Source organism: Cervus elaphus, chromosome 9 (assembly GCF_910594005.1).
Source record: "Cervus elaphus chromosome 9, mCerEla1.1, whole genome shotgun sequence".
NCBI classification, from domain to species: Eukaryota; Metazoa; Chordata; class Mammalia; order Artiodactyla; family Cervidae; genus Cervus; species Cervus elaphus.
The window spans coordinates 43,460,544-43,483,563 of record NC_057823.1 but is presented as its reverse complement, the minus strand read 5'-3'; the positions used below and the strand labels follow the sequence as shown (position 1 = coordinate 43,483,563).

Here is a 23,020-nt window from a genome sequence, read left to right as displayed (position 1 = left end):
TTTGTGGTTGCACTCTGATGGGAGAGGTAAGTTTTTGTTGTTGTTTTCTCCCTCTGATGGGCAGGTCTCTATGAGGCAATAATCCTGTTTGCTGATTGTTGGCTTTGTGTTTTTGTCTTGTTTGTTGTCTGAGTGGAGGGTCTTTCATTAGGTGCTGCTGGCAGTTGGTTCATGCTGGGCCTTGTATATAGATGGGACCCTTTGTGGAAGGTCTCCCTAATTAATACTCTCTGGGATTAGGAGTTTTCTGGCAGTCTAGAGTCTTGTTGTCAGTGCCCCCACTCCAAAGGCTCAGGGTGCAGACTCTGGTTCAGGGAATTGAGATTCCACAGATTGTTTGTTATGGTCTTAAAGAGGTCTAAAACACTAAAACAAGAAACAAAATGCAAATCCCAGACAAATGGCAAATACAAAATCAATCAAAAACTAACAAAAACAATGGAATAGATACACACACATATACACACATAAACAAAACCAAAACAGTCTTAAAAAAGAAAGAAAGAAAGAAAGTGGAAGAGATTGACCTGGAGAGCAAGGGAAAGGAAAGATGATATCATCCAGTTAAAAAGAAGAGTAACTAAAGCAAACAATGGAAAACAAAACCAAAGAAATGTGCCAACTGGGGAATAAAGCAACAAAAGAAAATAGACTAAGTAACATGCTGGAAAAAAGAGAGAAAAGGAAGTAAAGAAAGAAAGAATAGAAAAGCAAAGTTAAATGCAGGTAGATAAAGGAGATTTACATATACTGAAGAATAACTACAATAGGAAAAGAATAAGAAAATCAAACAAAAAAAAGTATGTGAAAAATAATAATATATTTTTAAAATTAATAATAAAAAATAAATAAACAAGAGAAAAAACCCTCAAAACTGCAAAAGGCCAACATAGAGGCAGATATATTTAAAGGAAATAAAAATTGTGATTAACAAGAACAGCAAAAAATTCTCAAAAGCATAAATAGCTTTAATAGTACTAATAAAATCAACAACTACAGCAACAAGGGGCAAATAAAAGGAAAAATAAAGAAAAAAATCCATAAGCAACTACCAAACATGTTAAAATATAAGAATAATAAATGTTTGCCTCAGATCTCAGCTGTCAGTGTGTTTTCCCTTGCTGTGAATCACAGCCCACCTTGCCTCCCTAGGATGCACTCCAATACTAGGCTGGTCTTTGGACCTCTTGTGGGGGCAGTTCAGGCTCTAATCTGATCCTAATCCTGTGTGTTCTTACTTCTAATGTCTGCATCTGCCAGGGCTAGTGTGTTTCCTTTTGTGGGACCTCTCTTGGCCCTTTTATACATTCCATAGATACGAAGTCTGCCTAGTTGATCCTGTGGATTTAATCTGCAGTTTGTACCACTGGTGGGAAGGTTTTGGGTTCTCTTCCTTAGCCACACTGCCCCTGGCTTTCAATTCTGGTTTTATCTCCATCTCTGCATGTGAGTCATCCACAAGGGTTTGTTCCAGAGGCTGTCCTGGAGGACTTGGGTCTGCCTCAGGGAGGGCCGGGTGTGGAGTGGTACAGCTGCTAGTATCACAGGGGCCCTGGCAGTACCAGGTAATCAGGGGAGCCGGCAGCTAGGACATCAGGAAGGACGGTGCTCTTAGGGTTTTTTCCTAGTCTCTGGCTGTTCTGTCCCAGTGGGGATTGCACAAGGGAGTGGCATGGGAACTTGGATCATGGGGACTCTGGCAATGCTGGATACACAGGGGCGCCAGTGGCAATTCTCACAGAAGTATGGCACCATTAGGCTTTTTTTCTAGCTTCTGGCAGCTCTGCCCCAATGAGGGTTGAGCATGAAGATAGCACAGCTGTTTGGATCATGGGAACTCTGGCAGCACCAAGTGAGCAGGGATACTAACTGCCTCAGCTGGAAGAATTATGGTCCTATTAGAGACTTTTCCTAGCCTCTGGTATCTGTCAATCAGAGCACAAATTATGCGGTAGTTTGAACATTCTTTGGCGTTACCTTTGACATCAATAGCAGAAATATATTTTTTGATCTATCTCCTAGGGTAATCTAAATGAATACAAAATAAAAGAGGGCAGCCAATTAAATATCAAAGCTTTTGCACAGTAAAGGGAAGCATAAACAAAATAAAAAGATAAATTATGCAATGGGAGAAAATATTTGAAAATGATGCAACAAAGAAGGGATAAATTTCCAATAAATGTAAACAACTCTTTCAATTCTGTATCAAAACCCAAACAACTCAGTTAAAAAGATGAAGAAAACATAAATAGACATTTCTCCAAAGAAAATACACAGGTGGCCAATAAGCACGTGAAAAGATACTTGACATCTCTAATTATTAGAGGAATGTAAATCAAACCAACAATGATGTATCACCTCACACCAGTTAGAATGGCCATCCATCAAACAGTCTACAAATAAGGAGTGATGGAGAGGGTATAGAGAAAAAGAAACTCTCTTATACTGTTGATGGAAATGCATGCTCATGCACTCACTATGGAAAACAAAATGGCAGTTCTTAAAAAACTAAAAATAGAGCTACCATATGATCCATCAATCCCACTCCTGGGAAACTATCTGGAGAAAACCATGCTTTGAAAATATACTTGCACCCCAATGTTCACTGTATCAATATTTACAATATGTGACATATAGAAACAACCTATAGGTCCATTGACAGATGAATACATAAAGTATATATATTTTATATATATATATATATATATGTAATATATATATTCTCAGTGGACTACTGCTCAGCATAAAAAAGAATGAAATACTGCTATCTGCAGCAACATGGAAAGACATAGAGATGATCATACTAAGTGAAGCAAATCATATTATATAACTTTTATTGAAATCTAAGAAAATGACACAAATTAACTTGTTTACAAAACAGGTCCAAACAAAAAACAAACTTATGGCTACCAAATTAGAATGGGCAAGAGGCATAAATTAGGAATTTGGAATTAACAGATATAAATATAAAATATAAAATAAACAACAAGGTTCTACTGTAAAGCACAGGAAAATATATTCAGTGACTATAATGAAAAATAATGCTATATATATATATATATATATATATATATATATATATATACTGTTATGGTTCCTGTTATTTATCATCTATTGATTTATAATTTAATGCCACTGTTGTCTGAGAGCATAAGTTTAATGAAATCTGTTTTTTTTAATTTATTAAGATGTACTTATGATTCAAAACATGCTCTATCTTTCTGAGTGTTCCATGTGATCCTGAAAATAATGTGTTCTGCAAATTACTGTATGAAATTTGTTTTATATAATTATAGACTCTTTGATGCATGAAAAATTTTGATATGATACTTTTGATGTTTTTTTTTTTAACTTTTGTCTTTTAATGATGCTGGGGAAGACTGAGGGCCGAAGGAGAAGAATATGATGAGGGACAGGGAGGCCTGGCATGCTGCAGTCCATGGGGTCAGAAAGAGTCAGGCATGACTGTGAGACTGAACAACATTTCAATGTTACCATATTAGATTATGAATAAATTTTATACCTATGAAAATTTTCATCTGACTTAGAAGCAGTTTAACCTAATTTTATTTGCTTTGAAGCTCTGCTGGTTAGGACTGAAGCTATATTTATTATAAGGTTAAATTACCTAACTACTGAGTCAATAGTTTTCAGAAAACTATATTTATTGTCCTATGAATTTTGAGATACTTACTTTTTCATGATGGGACCAAATACAATTTTTTTTATTCTAATCCTTTGAGTGATTTCTTCCAGTTCTTTGGTAATTTCCTCACACCTAAGTTGATAAGTATTAAACTGAATTTAAGGAATATGCTTTGTAAGCATTTTTAATTCTTTCTGTGTGTAGTTCTTTTCTTTACCCATCGCTGTCTAAACTATCTACCACAGTGAACTCAGACACCCAGCTCTACATCTTCAACTCAGGAAGACTGATAAGGTCCATTTGTGTTTCCAGTCCCCTCTATCATGATGTTGAAATTCTTTCCAAGCAGTGAAGCTGAACACAGGAAGTCTCAGCTCATTTGATTTTAATCTTTCATAGATTCATTACTGGATGCCCACATTTTGAGAACAGTTGTTCGATATATTTCAAATATTACTTTAATTGTTTCAGGTTGGGATAAAATTTATCTAGTCTCTTTTCTATCCATGGATACCAAAACATAAGATTCTGCTCAAAACACAACTGCTTTTAAAATAATTATCAAGATTCATAAATAGCACCAAGAGCTCATTAATAGGCATTTTTTAAATAGATGGACATACCCATCCTATGGAACTCAGCTTCTATGTGCTAATTTGGAATGTTCAGTATAGGAAATTGAGTTTAAAAAGCATGATGTAGATCAATACTTGATTTTCAAATTAAAAAGAATTTTGCATTATTTAACTCCAGGTTTCCTAGTCATATATCAGAGGATTCCTTTATTTGAACTCAGAAATAAACAGCTACTGAAAACTATACTTACGAGATAATCATGGGAGGGGAGGAAACCACAAATAAAAGTCATTTTTAATGCATCTACATTTTTCTAGTTGTGTATTTAGGTTTGTTCCTGGGTCATTCCTAGAAAATGGTTTTGTTCTTTTTATTCCTTCAAACTTTATCTTTTGAACATATTTAACAAATTAGATGTTGTGAAAATGATGCAAATTTCTCTACCTGATGTATGTTGATTTAATTCTAAGTTATGATTAAAACTTACAATCAGGGTCCTTAATGTTCTTTGGAGGTTGTAAGATACTTGAGGTCTTCTTACCATGGAGCACAAGTGATTTATTTGGCCAAATGCTAGTGACACCACAAGCTCAATATTATGAATATACACTTTAATTTTAAAAGATTAAACTGTCAATACTTCAGTAAAGAGTTGCTTTTTAAACACTTAACAATTGCAGTTGAACGCCAGAAACACTTCCATTTAAAGCATTAACATTTTATGCAAGAAATGTAGAACAAAATTGTTCTCCCATGTCTAGAAATCCTAAGCATTAGATAAAACACATAATTTGACAGAAATGTTACCAAGTAGCACAATTATTGTAAACTAATATTAGTAGAAAATTATATTTTGAACATTTAAAACACAATTGCAAAATCATTTGAAATAATACTCTTTGCTATAAAACATTTCACTTGAGATAAAGTTTTTTAAAAGTTATGTTTATAAAACTATGGTTCTACATCACATTATTTTTTGAGTGATTTTGTTTTCCATTTCCAGGGTGTTTTAAATGGAAACATCACATATTTTATCATTTTGTTCAGAAGATGGAAGGGTGATACATAATATTTCTCAATACTTTTAAAAATTAATAAGTGTATCTATTTTTTTTCCATTCAGATTGACCACAGAAAAATATTGGAAATTGATTTTCCAACATCTTTTCTGAAGTGCTGCAGTATTTTTTAAATTTTGCAGTCATAATGATCGAGTGTACCAAAAGGAAAACAAAATCTGTACTTTTGTAACTAGATGATTCTTCAGAAACATTGGATAAATGACAGAAATGCAACCATTTCTATAGTTTTATGGAACAGGCAGGTATAACAAAGGCCCAGTACCCTCAATATAGTCTTTCTAATCCTTTCTGCTATGAAAACATGTTTAAATCTACATCAGTTTGTTCACCATCCTAATTCATTAGGACTACTTGCCTCCAGACTTGCACATTTCCATTCACTGACCACTAGTTTAAAATTTTTAAAATACAAATCTTACAGTTTTATAACTGGAAAATTCTAAGTCAGGAAAAGGCAAGAATTGAGTCTTTAGAGAAAAGGAGGAAAGGAGGGGAGGTGCCACTGGAATATTCATGCATCTAGACATGCATTTTAGTCAACCATGTGAGATTTACTCACACCTTTGCCTTTTATGAGGATTCTTGATTCTGAGCAAGGCTCCTCCTGTACTCACCTCCTGTACTCACCTGGGAGTAACATCTAGTCACCACTTAAAAATGGACTCCAGGGTCTTCTCTCACCCCCTTTGGCTTGGTTGAACTCACATATTAGAGAGAGAACTGATGTATCCTTATAAGATGTACATACCACATAATTCATCAAAGCAAAGCATATATTTAAAAGCATCTATTTGAGTATACAACTACTAGTTCAAGTTATTTGGGGACAGCAACTGTGTGCTACTCATATTTTAATCTCTTTTAGCTGCTATTTTATTAGAAGACAACATAAGAAATCTGTATTAAATAAAAGTCTGAATGTTTGCTATTCTGCCTTTATTTGTCTAATAGTTACATACTTCACAATTCAGATCAGAGCCCACTTGGTACAGGAAAACCCTCATAAGTTTTTCTTCTGCCCTGAGTTAACATTTTACCCTAGTCCCTTATGCAGTGCAGGACCTTAAACCTACAACATGATGGAGAATATGAACTTCCACTAACTACTTTCAGGGTTGGACCTGTGAAAAATTTCGTTGCTGTTCAGTCACTAAGTCTTGGCCAACCCTTTGCAGCCAAATGGACTGCAGAACACCAGGCTTCCCTGTCCTTCACTATCTCCTAAAGTTTGCTCAAATTCATATCCATTAAGTCAATGATGCTATGTAACCATCTCATCCTCTGCAGTCCCTTTCTCCTTTTGCCCTCAATCTTTCACAGCATTAGATTATTTTCCAATGGGTCAGCTCTTTGCAAAAGGTGGCCACAGTTCTGGAGCTTTGACTTCAGCATCAGTCCTTCCAATGTATATTCAGGGTTGATTTCCTTTAGAATTGACTGGTTTCATCTCCTTGCAGTTTAAGGGACTCTCAAGAGTCTTCTTCAGCAACACAGTTGGGAAGCATCAATTCTTCAGATCTCAGCCTTCTTTATGGTCCAACTCTAACATCCTGTACATTACTACTGGAAAAATCATATATTTGACTATGGACTTTCGTTGGCAAAGTGAATGTCTCTGTTTTTTTATCTACTGTCTGGGTTTGTCATAGCTTTTCTTCCAAGCAGCAAGTGTCTTTTGAATTCAAGACTGCAGTCATCATCCACAGTTATTTTGGAACCCAAGAAAATAAAATCTCTCACAGCTTCCAGTTTTTTCCCTTCTATTTGCCATAAAATAATGGAATCAGATGCCATGATTTTAGTTTTTTGAATGTTGAGTCTAAGTCAGTTTTTCACTCTCCTTTTTCACTCTCCTCTTTCAGCCCCATCAAGAGGCTCTTTAGTTCCTCTTTGCTTTCTCCTCTGGTATCATCTGCATATCCCAGGTTATTGATCTTTCTTCTGGAAATCTTGATTCCAGTTTATAATTCATCCAGCTCAGCATTTTCATATGACTTTCTCTGCATGTAACTTAAATAAGCAGGATGACAATATACAGCCTGTCATACTTCTTTCACAATTTTGAGCAAGTCAGTTGTTTCATGTCTAGTTCTAACTGTTGCTCCTTGACCCTCATACAGGTTTCTCAGGAGACAGGTAATGTGGTATGGTATTCCTATCTCTTTAAGAATTTTCCACACAGTCAAAGGCTTTAGTATAGTCAATGAAGCAGATGTAAGTGTTTTTATGGAAGTTCTTTGTTTTCTTTATGATCCAATGAATGTGAACCAATGTAGCTTCCAATAAATGTGGCAAATGACAGAACAAAGTTATGAATAGCCACAAAGTAATAAGCATGCTTTCTATAGGATATTTTGTAATTTACATAGCCACCAGACAGAAAATAAAACTTAGAGAAAAAGTGGAAGGTGAATGTAAATTAACATTTATTTTGAATTAATTTATAATTTACAGAAAAATAACGTGAATAATAAGGTACAAAAAAATCCATATACTTTTACCCATTGTTAAAATTGTACTCCTGTTCTTCATAAGTTTTCTATCATTCTCCCTCTCCCTCTCAGCCTCTCTTTCATTTTACAACTTCATACCACTTAGTGAATTTTATCTCTAAATATTTTCATTATGTGTTTCCTAAGGATATAAATATTCTCCTGTAGAATAAGAGTGTAGTTATCATTGTCATTAAGGGCAACATCGGTACAATAAAAAATAAACAACATTTTAAATACAGAAAGAGTATGGAATTAAAATCAGCTTTGTAGTACACAGAAGTAATTACTTAAGTGTGAAAATGGAATGAAATATTATGTTATGAAAGTTAAATAAATAGCATTGGAAAATATTCTAAAATTCTAATGTTTTGAGAAAAATGACATTAGTATAAAGTTGGTCTACTTTATATTTTCTTGATTAACAGATCTCATATTCAAAATTTTTTTCAGAGCCCCCATGACATCTCTGTTCCTAAGACTATAGATTAAAGGATTTAGCGCAGGTGTGAGTATGGTGTAAAAGACAGATACCACCATGTCATTCTCAGGGGTGTGGTAGGAGTTGGGAAGCATGTAGGTATAAACAGCAGCACCATAAAACAAGATTACCACAGTCATATGGGAAGAACAAGTGGCAAATGCCTTCTTCTGGCCCTCTACTGAGTTCATTCTGTGGATGGTGAGGAGAATAAAAAAATAAGAGCTTGAGATGATTGTCACAGGAATGAGGAGCATGAGGACACAACACAGGTACATGAGAGTCTCATACAGGGAAGTGTCTGAGCAGGAGAGCTTCATTACAGCAGGGACTTCACAGAAGAAATGATGGATCTCCCTGGATCTGCAGAAGGGGAAGGTCATGGTAATGGATGTGAGCATGAATCCATCCACTGATCCCAGAAACCAACAACCTGATGCCAGGAGGAGACACACTCTACGGCTCATGAGGACAGAGTAACGAAGAGGATGACAAATGGCCACATAGCGGTCATAGGCCATGGCACCCAAAAAGAAAAACTCTGAACCTGCCAGTGTCACGTAGAGAAACATTTGCATTGCACATTCAGGGACTGAGATCTTATTCATGTCCATGACCTGATCTATAAGCATCTTGGGCACAGTAACAGAGATATACATTACATCCATGAGAGACAACTGGCTGATGAAAAAGTACATGGGGGTGTGGAGGTGGGTATCAGAATGTATCAGAAAAATCAGCACAATGTTTCCAATCAAAGCCAGCAGAAAAACTATAAAAATCACCATACACAGTAGAATTGGATGAATTGATTGACTGAAGATTCCCACCAGGATGAAATCAGACTTCCCAGAGTGATTAGTCATCCAGGTAATGTTTTCCATGAGGTTTCATCTAGATCATCAAGGTGAACTTCGGGATTAATGGTCAGTCATGGAATTTTTCCACCTGAAATAAATGAATGGATGTTTACTGAGATACTGTGTACAGACATTTGTGTGTGTGTTTCTTTTTTATTGCAATGTAGTTGATTTACAATGTTGTATTCATTTCAGGTATAAACAAGGTAAATCAGTTATAGATATACATACGCCCACACTTTTTTCCTAGATTCTTTACCCACACAGGCTATTATGGAATACTGAGTTCCCTGTGCTATACAACAGTTCTTATTAGTTATCCATTTTATATATAGCAGTCTACTTCTGTTTTTTAGATTCATTCGTTCCTTTTTTTATTTTTTTAGATTCCACATATAATGGATATCATATGATATTTGTCTTTCTGTGTCTGACTTACTTCACTCAGTATAACATCTCTAGCTCCATCCATGTTACTGCAAATGGCACTTTTGTTCTTTTTTATGGCTTAGTAACATTGCATTATGTGTATGTACTACATCTTCTTTAATCATTCCTCTGTTAATAGACATTTAGTTTGCTTCCATGTCCTGGCTATCGTGAATAGTACTGCAATAAATATTGGGATGCATGTATCTTTTTGAATTATGATTTTCTCTGGGTATAAAATCAGAAGTGGAATTGCTAGGTAATATGGTAGTTCTATGTTTAGTTTGGTGGGAATGTGAATTGGTACAGCCACTATGGAGAACAGTATGGAGGTTCTTTAAAAATGTTTTATGTGTTTGAGTACACCAACCTGCTTGTGATAATCAAAATTCCATAGACATGTAGAAATCAGGATTGCTAATTGCTTATAATTTAGATTTTACCAGAAAAAAAAATGATTTATAACTGTTGGTCAAATGATTTGGTGAAGTTTAGGTCAAGAGGTTTCCTAATAATAGTGACATATGACAATGTGCAATGAAATTTGCCTGGATAATGACTTAAACACAAAAAAGTAAATTATTAAAAATAGAAATATACAGTAGGCTCTCACCGGCCATCTGCCTCATACCCACTACTGCACATACATCAACTATAATCTCTCAATACATCCCACTACCCCACCTTGGTTTCCATATGCTTTACTACAATTAAAACAATATTTTAAAATAGAAATATATTTATATGTCTAGGGTTTCTTTTGTCAGTTTAAATGTTATTTTCTACTCTGCTTTGAGAATCCACCTGGAATCTTACAAAAATTTTGGATGTATATTCTGTGCAAGAGGGACTTGAAAAGTAACTGAATACATTTTGAGGAACTCTATATCAAATATTTGAGTCTCCTTTTCCATGAGATAGGGCTTCCTAGTGAGGTTTAATTATTGTGTGGAGCAAGTCACACACTCCCAGGAAAGTGTCAGGGCAGAGAACTGAGGGACATGGGGTGAGGAGCTTGGAATCTCAGCTGACAATAGTCATGTACCCAGATTTTCCTCTATCTTTCCATTGATCATCACCCTACATAAAAAGGATAACTATACTTTTTCACATCATGTATGGTAAGGATTAAACCAGGAAAATAAAGAAATTAGAACAATAAAAGCTACAGATGAGTAAGTACAGATACTATTAGTTTAGAGACTTAATATCTATAATTATTTTTGTGTACAATCTATGTAAGAGTTGACTGTTACTATTATTTTCTTATAAGATAAATTACTTTAATTTTCTATTCATACATTTAAGTATTTGAACTTGATAATTTCTATATTCCCAATCAAATTTTATATACATTTCTATACTTAAGTAAATATGTAATTTATACAGTTATGTAGAAATACATATAAATGTAAACATAATTATTTTTTATTTTATACCTAGTTGTGAGCTCTATGGAGAATCTCATCTTGGTTCTGTCTCCTACATGCTTCTCTAGATTGAAATTCATTTTTTTATAACTCCCAACTCAGAGAAAGTTGAATTTAGATGGTCACTGTCATTTTACCAGGCAAGGGTCTAGTAATTTTACCAAACAGCATCTGTTTCAATGCACATAGAAATAAGTTTTAATAAAAACTGAAATGTAAAGAAGAAATTTGAACATCACGATGTCACTGACTCCTATACCTTGTTAAGTTCTCTATCTTGCTGCTTACAGCCTGTATCTGTGTTAGAACCTGAAGATAAATGAAAGCAAAGTTAAACTTGATTGTACTCAGTACTTATGTTTTCAAGGGAAGTATTACATAAGTGTGAATTAAACTAGAATTTTAAAATAGCTGCAAAATAAATGAAAAAGAGCAATGGACACAAAATCTGTCTGATCTTCCTGAAGACAATTTATCAATAACTTGTTCCACATTTTCTCTTAAAAAGATTAAGCCTTTGTAACTTTTCAATCTCTAGCACATTAAATGTTAAGTTTCAAAAGTCCATACCACCAAGAAGGAAATATTGCTTCTTTTTTCTGGGAAATGGTAACCCACTCCAGTATTCTCGCTGGAGATTTCCATGGACAGAGGAGTCTGGTGGGCCACAGTCCATGGAGTCACAAAGAGTCAGACATGACTGAGTGACTAACATTTTCTGGGAAATGTTTACAAGTAGTTATGATGCACTGATATTTCAGGAAACTCAGATTATCCAAGTCTCAAATGCATTTTATATACTTGTAATAATTTTGTAGGCTATGGTGTTCAACTTATTACAGTCCCATATTCAAGGATGTTGATAAAACAGTCAACAGTGAAAATTATTCTGATGCCTTAATATAAATATTCAATAAGTCCAGAATACAATGTAAAACAACGATAATTTTTGTACTGAATATCATGTTTCATGCTGTTTTCTAAGAATATAGGGAGAGAGCAAAAGGGTTCTTGAGGAGTTGTAGGAAACTCACTGACACATTTTGATATATGGGGATGACTATACAAAGTCTACCTGGGCTGCTTGACAGACAAGGGAAGGTTGTCTGTACCACACAAGGTAATTGGTTTCTCTGTTCTTTCTTACTCTTCTCCATCCAGTTTCTTGGGGTTAATGTGAATAGCTTAGTGCATGTTTAACTTGGGAAATCAGTGATTGTGATGGTAGAATAATATTTACTCTATATTTGAAGTAAAACACTAAGTGTTTAATTATATGGCACAGTTAATCTTCCCTGGGTCCATGAAGTATATAATTTATCTCTTAACAAATCAAAAAAAAAATTAAGCTATTGTGGTAAGTGCCTAACATAACAAAGTAACCTGAGGGAGTACTCTGTCTCAGCCAAGAGCAGAACACAGAGTCTGTAAGTGCTTCAGATCTATAGGGGACACAATCTTCCCTCCACAGTTTATAAACAGAGTTTTAGTTTACTCAGTGTTAGTTTAAATGGGGAAAAAAAAATATTATTGAGAACTTCGTCTCAGTGTTCTAACTACCAGAAACAAAACCTCTAAAATTAAAAATATTGACTCTTCTGCAAAATTACAAAATTCACTTTTCTGCAAAACTGCAAAATTGTTTTTTCAAGGAAAAAACACATAATTCAATAATATAGAAAGAATCTTTACTATTGATATTTTATTCCATCAGTAATTGGACATTGAAAATCCATTTCTAAGACTTTCAGTGTAAATAAGTTTATATGAAGAGTTTTTAAGAAGTGTATTTGTTTTCTCACTAAAAGTAGGCAAAATGATTAAGGAAATAGAGTGAGAAATTAACAGAATGGTTGAAAGTAGAGAAAGCAAAGAATATTAATTACCCTTTTGCTCCTTCAGTCGTGTCTACTTGTCAGGTTCAACACACCATCAGAAGCAGTGACCTCACAGAGATGGTCAAGTGGAGTGTGAAATGTGACCAAGTTAAATGTATAAAGAGAAGTAGGAAAGTGATGTCATCTCTGGTTTTACCATGCCCAGTAGAGGAGTGGAAAAATTTTCTGTTGATGAATCCCCTTGGATCTTTGAAGAAGTATACAATTAATACAGCTAAAAGAGCAAAATGATATTTTATTTATACTATTCTGGTTTTCTTGTAACATACTGATTAACATACAGTGCATCAAAATCTAAACAAACAGTTTAAATAATCGCAAATCACAGCCTTGTTAGTAAATTCTTATAAAATAAATAAAAATTTTGTATGCAGCATTTTAAGAAAATATATTTGTATGAAAAATGTATAGAAAATCAACCTTAAAAATTTGTGAAATATTGCTAATTTCATCTTTTATCCTTTACAGTTATAGAAAACAAAACTAGTAAATCAATTAATGTATCAAGGATAAAAGTAATCAATATTGTGAAAGATTAAAATTGAGGTTGTCACCTTCACATCTTTTCCTCTATTAATTTTTTAAAAAATTTTTAATTGGAGGCTGATTAACTTTACAATATTGTGGTGGTTTTTGCCATACATTCACATGAATCAGCCATGGGTGTACATGTGTTCCCCATCCTGAACCCCTCTCCCATCTCCCTCCCCATCCCATCCCTCAGGGTCATCACAGTGCACAGTGCACAGACACAGTGCACCCTGAGCACCCTGTCTCATGCATTGAATTTGGGCTGGTGATCTACTTCACATACGATAATATACATGTTTCAATGCTATTTTCTCAAATCATCCCACCTTTGCCTTCTCCCCTGAATCCAAAAGTCTGTTCTTTACATTTGTGTCTCTTTTGTTGTCTCGCATATGGGGTCACAATTACCATCTTTCTAAATTCCAAATATATGCATTAATATACTGTATTGGTGTTTTTCTTTCTGACTTACTTCATTCTGTATAATAGGCTCCAGTTTCATCCACCTCATTAGAACTGATTCAAATGCATTCTTTTTAATAGCTGAGTAATATTCCATTGTGTATATCTTACTATGACAAATTTTGCAAATGATTTGCTTTCCCTCCTACACAAGCTAGAGTAAAATATAAGTATTTTATGGATTATATAGAGATTATATATGGATTATATAGAGTATTTTATGGATTATATTGGAGAAGGAAATGGCAACCCACTCCAGTACTCTTGCCTGGAGAATCCCATAGATGGAGGAGCCTGGTGGGCTACAGTCCATGGGGTCGCAAAGGGTCGGACACGACTGAGCAACTTCACTTCACTTTACTATGATAAATTTTGCAAATGATTTATTTTCCCTCCTACACAAGCTAGTGTAAAATATAAGTATTTTATGGATTATATAGAACATTAATTACATAATTTAAAAACAGTTTGCTTTTCATTGAGAATTTCTAAAATTCCTATTTTATATGCCATTTTATAAAGCTAACATACTTTGTCTTCTATCATGATGTCAAAAGAATTGAAAGCTTCATTTCTTGGGCTTGTCCAAGTGTGCCCCATATTACATTTTCAGTAAATGTATTTTAAGCTATTGAGTTTATGAGTAAATAAAATATGTAAATGTTGAGATACACTCCTTCTGTACCTACTTTGTTTAGATTCCTATCATAAAAGAATGCTGATTTTTGTCATATGTTTTCCCTGCATCTATTGAAATAATCATATATGATTTTTATCCTTCATTCTGCTAATGTGGCATATCGCATTAATTGATCTGTACATGTTTAACTATCCTTAAATCTCAGAGGTAAATCCCACTTTATTTAAGATTATGATTATGTATGATTATTTGATATATATTTATTTAATGGTGTATGATTGTTTAATGAGCTGTTGAATTTATTTTGATAGTATTTTTAAGGAATTTTGCATTTTCAATCAAAGGAATTCTGTTGCTGTTGTTGTTGTTTAGTTGCTCAGTCGTGTCTAACTCTTTTGCGACCCCATGGGCTGTAGCCCGCCAGGCTCCTCCGTCCAAGGGATTTCCCAGGCTTGCCGTTTCCTTCTGCTGAGGATCTTCCTAACCCAGGGATTGAACTCACATCTCCTGCATTGGCAGGTAGATTCTTTATTACTGAGCCATCAGGGAAGCCCAACATTGGCCTGTAACTTTTCTTTTAGAGTTCTTGCCTAGCTTTGGTATCACAGTGATGTTGGCATCATAAAGTAAGTTTAGGTGTATTTTTGTTCTTTAATTTTTTGGGAAGATTTTCAGAAAGATTCATGTTAAATTTTCATTAAATGCTGGTGCACTGGGAAGACCCAGAGGAATCGGGTGGAGAGGGAGGTGGGAGGGGGGATCGGGATGGGGAATACATGTAACTCCATGGCTGATTCATGTCAATGTATGACAAAACCCACTGCAATGTTGTGAAGTAATTAGCCTCCAACTAATAAAAATAAATGAAAAAAAAGTGCTTCATAGAATTTACCAGTGATTTATCCAGGCTTGGGCTTTTCTCTGTATGAGGTTTTTTGATGACTGATTTAATTCAAGATTTCCAGGAGAAACATCAGCCATCTCAGATATGCAGATGATGCCACTCTAATGGCAGAAAGTGAAGAGGAACTAAAGAGCCTCTTGATAGGGGTGAAAAAGGGAAGTGAAAAAGCAGCCTTAAAATTTTACTCTATTCTCTCCCTGCCAGTAAGTTCTATAATGTCATGTTTTCATGCTGCTATTTAGTGAACTCTAATAACTCCCTCTAGCATTTCATGTTGGGCAGCTTTGTAGTGGTGTTGGATACTCTCAGTTTCTGTTTGGGAAGTTCTTTCTCCTTCATTTCTGAAATACAGCTTCAGTTAGTATTCTTTGTCAGTAGGTACTATGTTGTTGTTGTTCTTTGAGTACTTTGAATATATCATCCCATGTTGTCCTAGCTTGCAAGGTTTTTCCAGACTGCCATTGATAGCCTTATGGTGATACTTGACAAGTTGCTTTTCTCTTGTGATTTTCTTTTATTATTTATTTGTTTTATTTTTGGCTATGCTGGGTCTTCACTGCTATGCATGCTTTTCTCTAGTTACAGTGAGATGGGGCTACTCTCTAGTTGCAGTGTGCAAGCTTCTCGTTGTGCTGGCTTCTCTTGTTGCCAAGCACAGGCTCTAGAGAATGTGTGCTTCAGTAGCTGTGGTAATTGGACTGAGTAGTTGCAGGCCCTGGGCTCTAAAGCACAGGTTCAATAGTTGTGGGGCACAGGCTTAATTGCTCCATGGTATGTGGGGTTTTCCTGGATCAAGGATTGAACCCATGTCTCCTGCATTGACAGGTGTGTTTTTTTTTTACCACTGAGTCACCAGGGAAGCCTGGCAATTTTCAAAATAGTATCTTTGCCTTTAATTTTGGACAATTTGACTCTAATGTGTCTTTGTGAACATCCCTTGATAATCAGCTTATTTGCAGTTCATTGGACTTCATGAATCTAGATGTTCATTTCCCTTCTCAAAAATGTGGAATTTTCTAGTCCTACTTCTTCTTCTTCTTTTTTTAAAAAATTTGTTTATTTTTTAATTGAAGGATAATTGCTTTACATAATTTTATTGTTTTCTGTCAAAACTCAACATGAATCAGCCATAGGTATACACATGTCCCCTCCCTCTTGATTCTCCCTCCTGTCTTCTTCATCATCCCACTCCTCTAGGTTGCTAAAGAACCCCTGTTTGAGTTCCCTGAGACATACAACATTACTTCTTTTAGTAAGCATTGTGTACTTTTCTCTTTCTTCACTCTTTCTGACATTTCCAAAATGCTTTATTTCAATTATATGTCTTAAGTCAAACAGGGCTTTTTCATTCTTTTTCATTCTTGTTGTTGTTCCTACTACTGTATAGTTTTAAAATGTATGTCCTTGAGTTCACTGAGTCTTTTTATGTTTTATTATATCTTCAATAGAAACTCTCTATTAAGTTTTTAGTTCAGTTATTACCTTCTTTAGCTCCAGAGTTTCTGTGTATTTTTTTCACTGTTGCTTTCTGTCTTTGTTGAACTTCTCATTTTTTTCATCCATTGTTTCTGCTTTTGTTTTGTTGTCTATGTTCTCTTGCAGCACAATGGTTTTCTTTAAAATGGTTATTATGAAGTATTTATCAGGCTGAATACATGATAACTTTCCTACTCCTGGACATTTGCCCTTACCACATATCTATGAATGTAGAGACTTATAAAACAATTTTTAAAAGCTGCAATAATTCAGTCATATATTAGGACATTATAAATGTTTCTCATATCACTGTCAGAAAAAGTTATTGAAATATTTTTATATCTTTAGAGAAAAGAATCTGTAAACTATCTCTGGGTATGTAGTAGGTAGACTCCTCAACTTTCCCCATGATCTGTATCCCCTGAAGTTGCTTATATAATTAAGTTAACCTACAAGGTAAGAGTAAAGCAACTGTGCAGACATAATTAAAATCCAACATCAGTTAATTGTAAGTAATCTAAGGGAGATTATCCTGAGTTAGCTTTACTTAATCACTTGGTAGACCTTTAAAGAAGACTTAGACTTTCACTGAGGTAAGAGAGACTCTTATGCTGGCCTTGAAGAAATAGGCTGACATGAAATAGTTATGTGCAAAGAAATGGATTGTTTCAACAACTACACGAGTTTAGAAGATGATGCTGGGCCTCACATGAAACTGCAGCCCCAGCCAGAGTCTGGATTGCTCCCTGGTGATACCTGAAGTACGACACCTGGTTTAGCTATGCCAGAATCTATACCCACACATCCTATGACATAATAAATAATTGGGATCACCTGATAGCTCAGTTGGTAAAGAATCTGCTGGCAATGCAAGAGACCCTGTTTCAATTCCTGGGTCAGGAAGATCCCCTGGAGAAGGGATAGGCTACCCACTCCAGTATTCTTGGGCTTCCCTTGTGACTCAGCTTAAAGAATCTGCCAGCAATGTGGGAGACCTAGGTTAAATGCCTGGGTTGGGAAGATTCCCTAGAGAAGGGAAAGGCTACCCACTCCAGTATTCTGGCCATGAAAATTCCATGGACTGTATAGGCCATGGGATCACAAAGATTTGGACACTAGTGAGTGACTTTCACTTTCACTAAATAATTATTATTTAGAAATCCTAAGTTGTGTAAATCTGTTATGTTGCAAAGGAAACCTAATGCAAGGTGGATGTAAGACAAAGTTTTAAAAGAACAGTAAAAATTCATATTAAGACACATTGGTTGTTCCTCATAAACATACATGAATCTCCAGGTTTGAACTTTCATTTAAATATCATTACAAGAATACCTATAGTGATGTCACACATGTGATTTATAGAAAAATATCAGAATTTGGACAATTTACAGCTTTCTATTTATAAAATTGAACATTTTTCATGAAATTACTGTGCCCAACACATATAAGGATTAAGATATCTAAGTATAAAAAAATCCAGGCATCAAGGATTCATATTCACACTTCAATTTCCCATATATTAGGCTAATGCTGGTTAAAAAAGGAAAAGAAATGGAAGGTCCACAATTCTCCAAAATCCTGAAGGGGGTGGTCCATTATAAGATAGGGTTAATAAACCTAATCATAAATCTATTCCTTTTCACCTCTTTCTCATTAAAGTGTGCTAATTTTATAATAATTTTCTAAATACATATTTAAACTTGCATATAATTAATTTAGTCATTCAATTTAACAAGTCAATTAATCCAAGGTAACAATTTGGACTCCGGAAAATTCTTTGGTTTGATAAAGACAAAGCTGTAATATGTTAAAAAAAGAAAAAAACAAAACATTTATCAGTGTTCTATTTAATTATGGAATTACATGGTAATTTCATGTTGGGTAAATACCTCTAATTTCTTAAGTGGTATCTTATAAAATAAGTATACAGTTGTGCATATTAGCTTGTAGTACATATTTACTTACGGTCATACTTTGAATTTTCTATAATGAAAGAAATATCATATTGGAGCAAACAAGCATGCAGTTTTTTTTTTTTTTTTTAAATGCTGGGCTGGAGGAAGCACAAGCTGGAATTAAGATTGCCAGGACAAATATCAATAACCTCAGATATGCAGATGACACCACCCTTATGGCAGAAAGTGAGGAGGAACTAAAAAGCTTCTTGATGAAAGTGAAAGAGGAGAGTGAAAAAGTTGGCTTAAAGCTCTACATTCAGAAAACTAAGATCATGGCATCTGGTCCCACCACTTCATGGCAAATAGATGGGAAAACAGTGGAAACAGTGTCAGACTTTATTTTTTGGGGCTCCAAAATCACTGCAGATGGTGATTGCAGCAATGAATAAAAGACGCTTACTCCATGGAAGGAAAGTTATGACCAACCTAGACAGCATATTAAAAAGTAGAGACATTACTTTGCCAACAAAGGTCCATCTAGTCAAGGCTATAGTTTTTCCAGTAGTCATGTATGGATGTGAGAGTTGGACTGTGAAGAAAGCTGAGTGCTGAAAAATTGATGCTTTTGAACTGTGGTGTTGGAGAAGACTCTTGAGAGTCCCTTGGACTGCAAGGAGATCCAACCAGTCTATCCTAAAGGAGATCAGTCCTGGGTGTTCATTGGAAGGACTGATGCTGAAGCTGAAACTCCAATACTTTGGCCACCTCATGAGAAGAGTTGACTCATTGGAAAAGACCCTGATGCTGGGAGGAATTTGGGGCAGAAGGAGAAGGGGACGACAGAGGATGAGATGGCTGGATGGCATCACTGACTCCATGGACATGAGTTTGAGTAAACTCCAGGAGTTTGTGATGGAAGGGAGGCCTGGCATGCTGTGATTCATGGGGTCGCAAAGGGTCAGACACGGCTGAGCGACTGAACAGAACTGACTGAACTGGAAGCTTGTCTGTTTGTTTATAAATTTTTTGGTAAAAAGATGGGTAAATATTGAGTGCTAAATTACATTGGTTAAATAAATAAATTTAAGCATAAAACAAAACTGCAAAAAAAAGTTAATTAGGCAATTTGTTCTTCAGACTTGCCCTTTCCTAACACCTTCATGAATGCTCTGGCCACTTCCTTGTTTCGGAGGCTGTAGATGAGGGGATTCAGCATGGGAGTGAGGATGGTGTAGAAGGCTGATACCATCTTGTCCTGGGTAGGGGATCGATCAGACACAGGCCGCATATATATGAACATGGCGGCTCCATAATACATTCCCACCACCATGAGGTGGGAAGAACAGGTAGCAAAAGCTTTGCGGCGACCCTCTCCAGATCCCATGCGAATGACAGCCATAATAACATGGACATAGGAAGCAATAATGACTGCTACAGGGAAAAGAAGCATAATTACACAGCAAATAAACATTAACCTTTCAAATAACAATGTGTTAGTGCATGAGAGAGTGAGAAGGGCAGGGACATCACAGAAAAAGTGGGGTATTTCCCGGGAACCACAATATGGGAAGGACAATGCAACTGCAATAATAATTATGCCATCAGAAGAACCAACAACCCAAGAAGAAACAGCCATGAGACAACAGATTTTCTGGCTCATGAGGATTGAGTATCGTAATGGGTGGCAAATGGCAACATACCGATCATAGGCCATTGCAGCCAACAGGAAGCATTCAGCTCCAAGCAGGGACACATATAAGAATATCTGGGTTCCACACCCAGCCAGAGAGATGGACTTCTTTCCAGACAAGTAGTTGAAAGTCATCTTGGGTACAGTGGTACAAATAAGCATGAGGTCCATGAAGGATAGTTGGCTGAGGAGCAAGTACATGGGAGTGTGGAGCTGAGTATCCAGGTAGATGAGGAGAACCATGATAGTGTTTCCCATGAAGGCCACTGTGAAGATGCCCAAGACCAGAGAGAAGAGGAAGATGTGGGTGGGACTGTGATCAAAGATTCCCAGCAAGATGAAGTTAGAGTTGAAAGTATGATTCTCCCATGCCATGATGAATATATTCACTGTGGAGAATATAACATGTGAGAAATCTCCAATATTTTGCTATGGAAATAGCAAGGATTTTTAGCCTAGATCACCATCACAATAATATCTATACATATAGGAAATTTTATTTCTTTGAGTATCATTTCTTTGAATTTTTAGACAAGGGAATCCCAAGGATGGAGAAGCCTGGCAGGCTACAGTCCATGAAGTCACAAAGAGTTGGACATGCCTGAAGCAACTTAGCACAGCGCATATAGGAAAATTTATTTCTCAGAGAATCATTTTTTAAAAATTTTTAGATAAGAGATATTAAGCTTATTTTTAGCTTGAGTGATTTGGATAAAGAAACCACATAGGTAACAGGCATATTTGTTCCATAATTAAAATACAAGTGATTTCTCAAAAGGCATATAATCTAATTTCAGCAACCAGCCAACTCAGATATGTAGTGTGGATTATCCCTTCAGAAGTCAAGAGTCATTATGAACCATCTGAAGGCTCATGAATTGCTGGGAAGTCAATGAGGTTTTCTGTTATGTTTTTCTATGGAATTTAGCATACCACTCTATGATATTAATAAAAATTCTTTCTACCAAAGTGTGGAAGGAAGCATGTATGTTTAGAAGTGAGATAGGATTAATCAAATACCAGGTGAAGAGAAGGGATTGAGAAACTGTTAATCAGAAATTTATCTAACAGTACATGTTGCTTATAATAGTGAATTGTACTAGACAAAATTTCTCACCAATATGACTATTACTAACTCCATCTATTAAGATAAGGTGTATCCATGAAATATCCTGGTACAAGTCATTTTTCAGGAAAAGCAGACTAAAGTGCAATAGCACAATTCAAACACCTGGAACAAATCATTTTATCTGTGTGATTTTAATTAGTTTCTCTAAGCTTTATTTTCTACTCTGTAAAATTTGACATTTTTTATATCTATATTTTAGGGTATTATTAAGAGTAAATGAGATCATGTTTACAAAGTATGGATATTACCTGGGATATAGTTTTAAAATATATGTATATTTTAATACCCATAACTATATACCCATAACTATATAAGTATTTATAAATTTAAGCTTATAAACTATAAACTTTTAAACTTATAAACTATAAGTTTAATACCCATAACTATCTAAGTATTTTCAAATAAATAAATACTATAGGAAGGAAGAGAGATTACTCATACTTTAGAGTATTCTATCTTTTCAATTTCCTTAGCCAGATTCATTCAGGGCATTCTTTGGCTTCACAGCAGTGTATTTTTTAATGTCTGTTTATACTTCTATATATATATTTTTTTTTTCTCTTATCTTATCTCTTACTTCATTATTGAAGGCATTGGCTTCCTTTCTATGCCTTTGCATCGGTTTTCTCTCCTCTGGGTGTGATGCAGAGCAGTAACTGGTATTTTGGTTTTTGGCTTTGGAAAAAAAATTTTTTTCATGTGGTTCTGCCAAATTTACTAAAATTGTGCATTTTACTTGACAGAAAATCTGATTTAAAGCACAGCATAATTGTCCATTATTTTATGACTTTTGTACTAATGTTAGGGGAAGCACACTGACTGAAACTGCCCACCCTGGCCAGGCACCATACAAACCATCTGCATGAGTTGTTTTAGGACAGCAGGTCCTGGTAAGGAACATGGAACTAATAAGCCACTACCAACCAGAAGAACCAAAAGGAGACACCACATGTCAGACCACCTCCCAGAATCCTTCTTGCTGACATTCCACTTGACTGAAGAAGATGTGCACCAACAGGAAGGACTCTGAGTCAAAATGATTGGCTAAAGACAACCTGGAAACTAATCCCATCATCATAAAACCCGAGACTGCGAACCATGTGGCAGAGCTGTTCTCCTGGGTTCACTTGCTCTACTGCTCTCTGCTCAGGTGCCTTACCCAATAAAATCTCTTGCTTTGATAGCTCATGTGTCTCCTTGGACAATTAATTTCTGAGTGTTAGACAAGAGCCCAGTTTCAGGCCCTGAAAGGAGTCCCCCTTCCTGCAACGCTGTCTATCAAAAGTAATAATCTTAGCTTATCCTAATATATAGCTTTAGAATAAAATGTAGCTCCATTATACAAAGTGAAGTAAGCCAGAAAGATAAAGACCAATACAGTATACTAACGCAT

General features: G+C 35.4%; 2 protein-coding genes across 2 annotated transcripts; both read right to left on the bottom strand.

Moving 5' to 3' along the window:
• Positions 1-8,201: 8,201 nt before the first annotated feature.
• Positions 8,202-9,164, bottom strand: LOC122700957 (olfactory receptor 2T29-like). Its single transcript, XM_043913980.1, has one exon. The coding sequence runs from the start codon at positions 9,162-9,164 to the stop codon at positions 8,202-8,204; it is 963 nt and encodes a 320-aa protein (XP_043769915.1).
• Positions 9,165-19,925: 10,761 nt separating this feature from the next.
• LOC122700776 (olfactory receptor 2M3-like) lies at positions 19,926-20,873 on the bottom strand. The gene has a single exon (XM_043913829.1). It carries the CDS (start codon positions 20,871-20,873, stop codon positions 19,926-19,928), a length of 948 nt encoding a protein of 315 aa, XP_043769764.1.
• Positions 20,874-23,020: the final 2,147 nt, after the last annotated feature.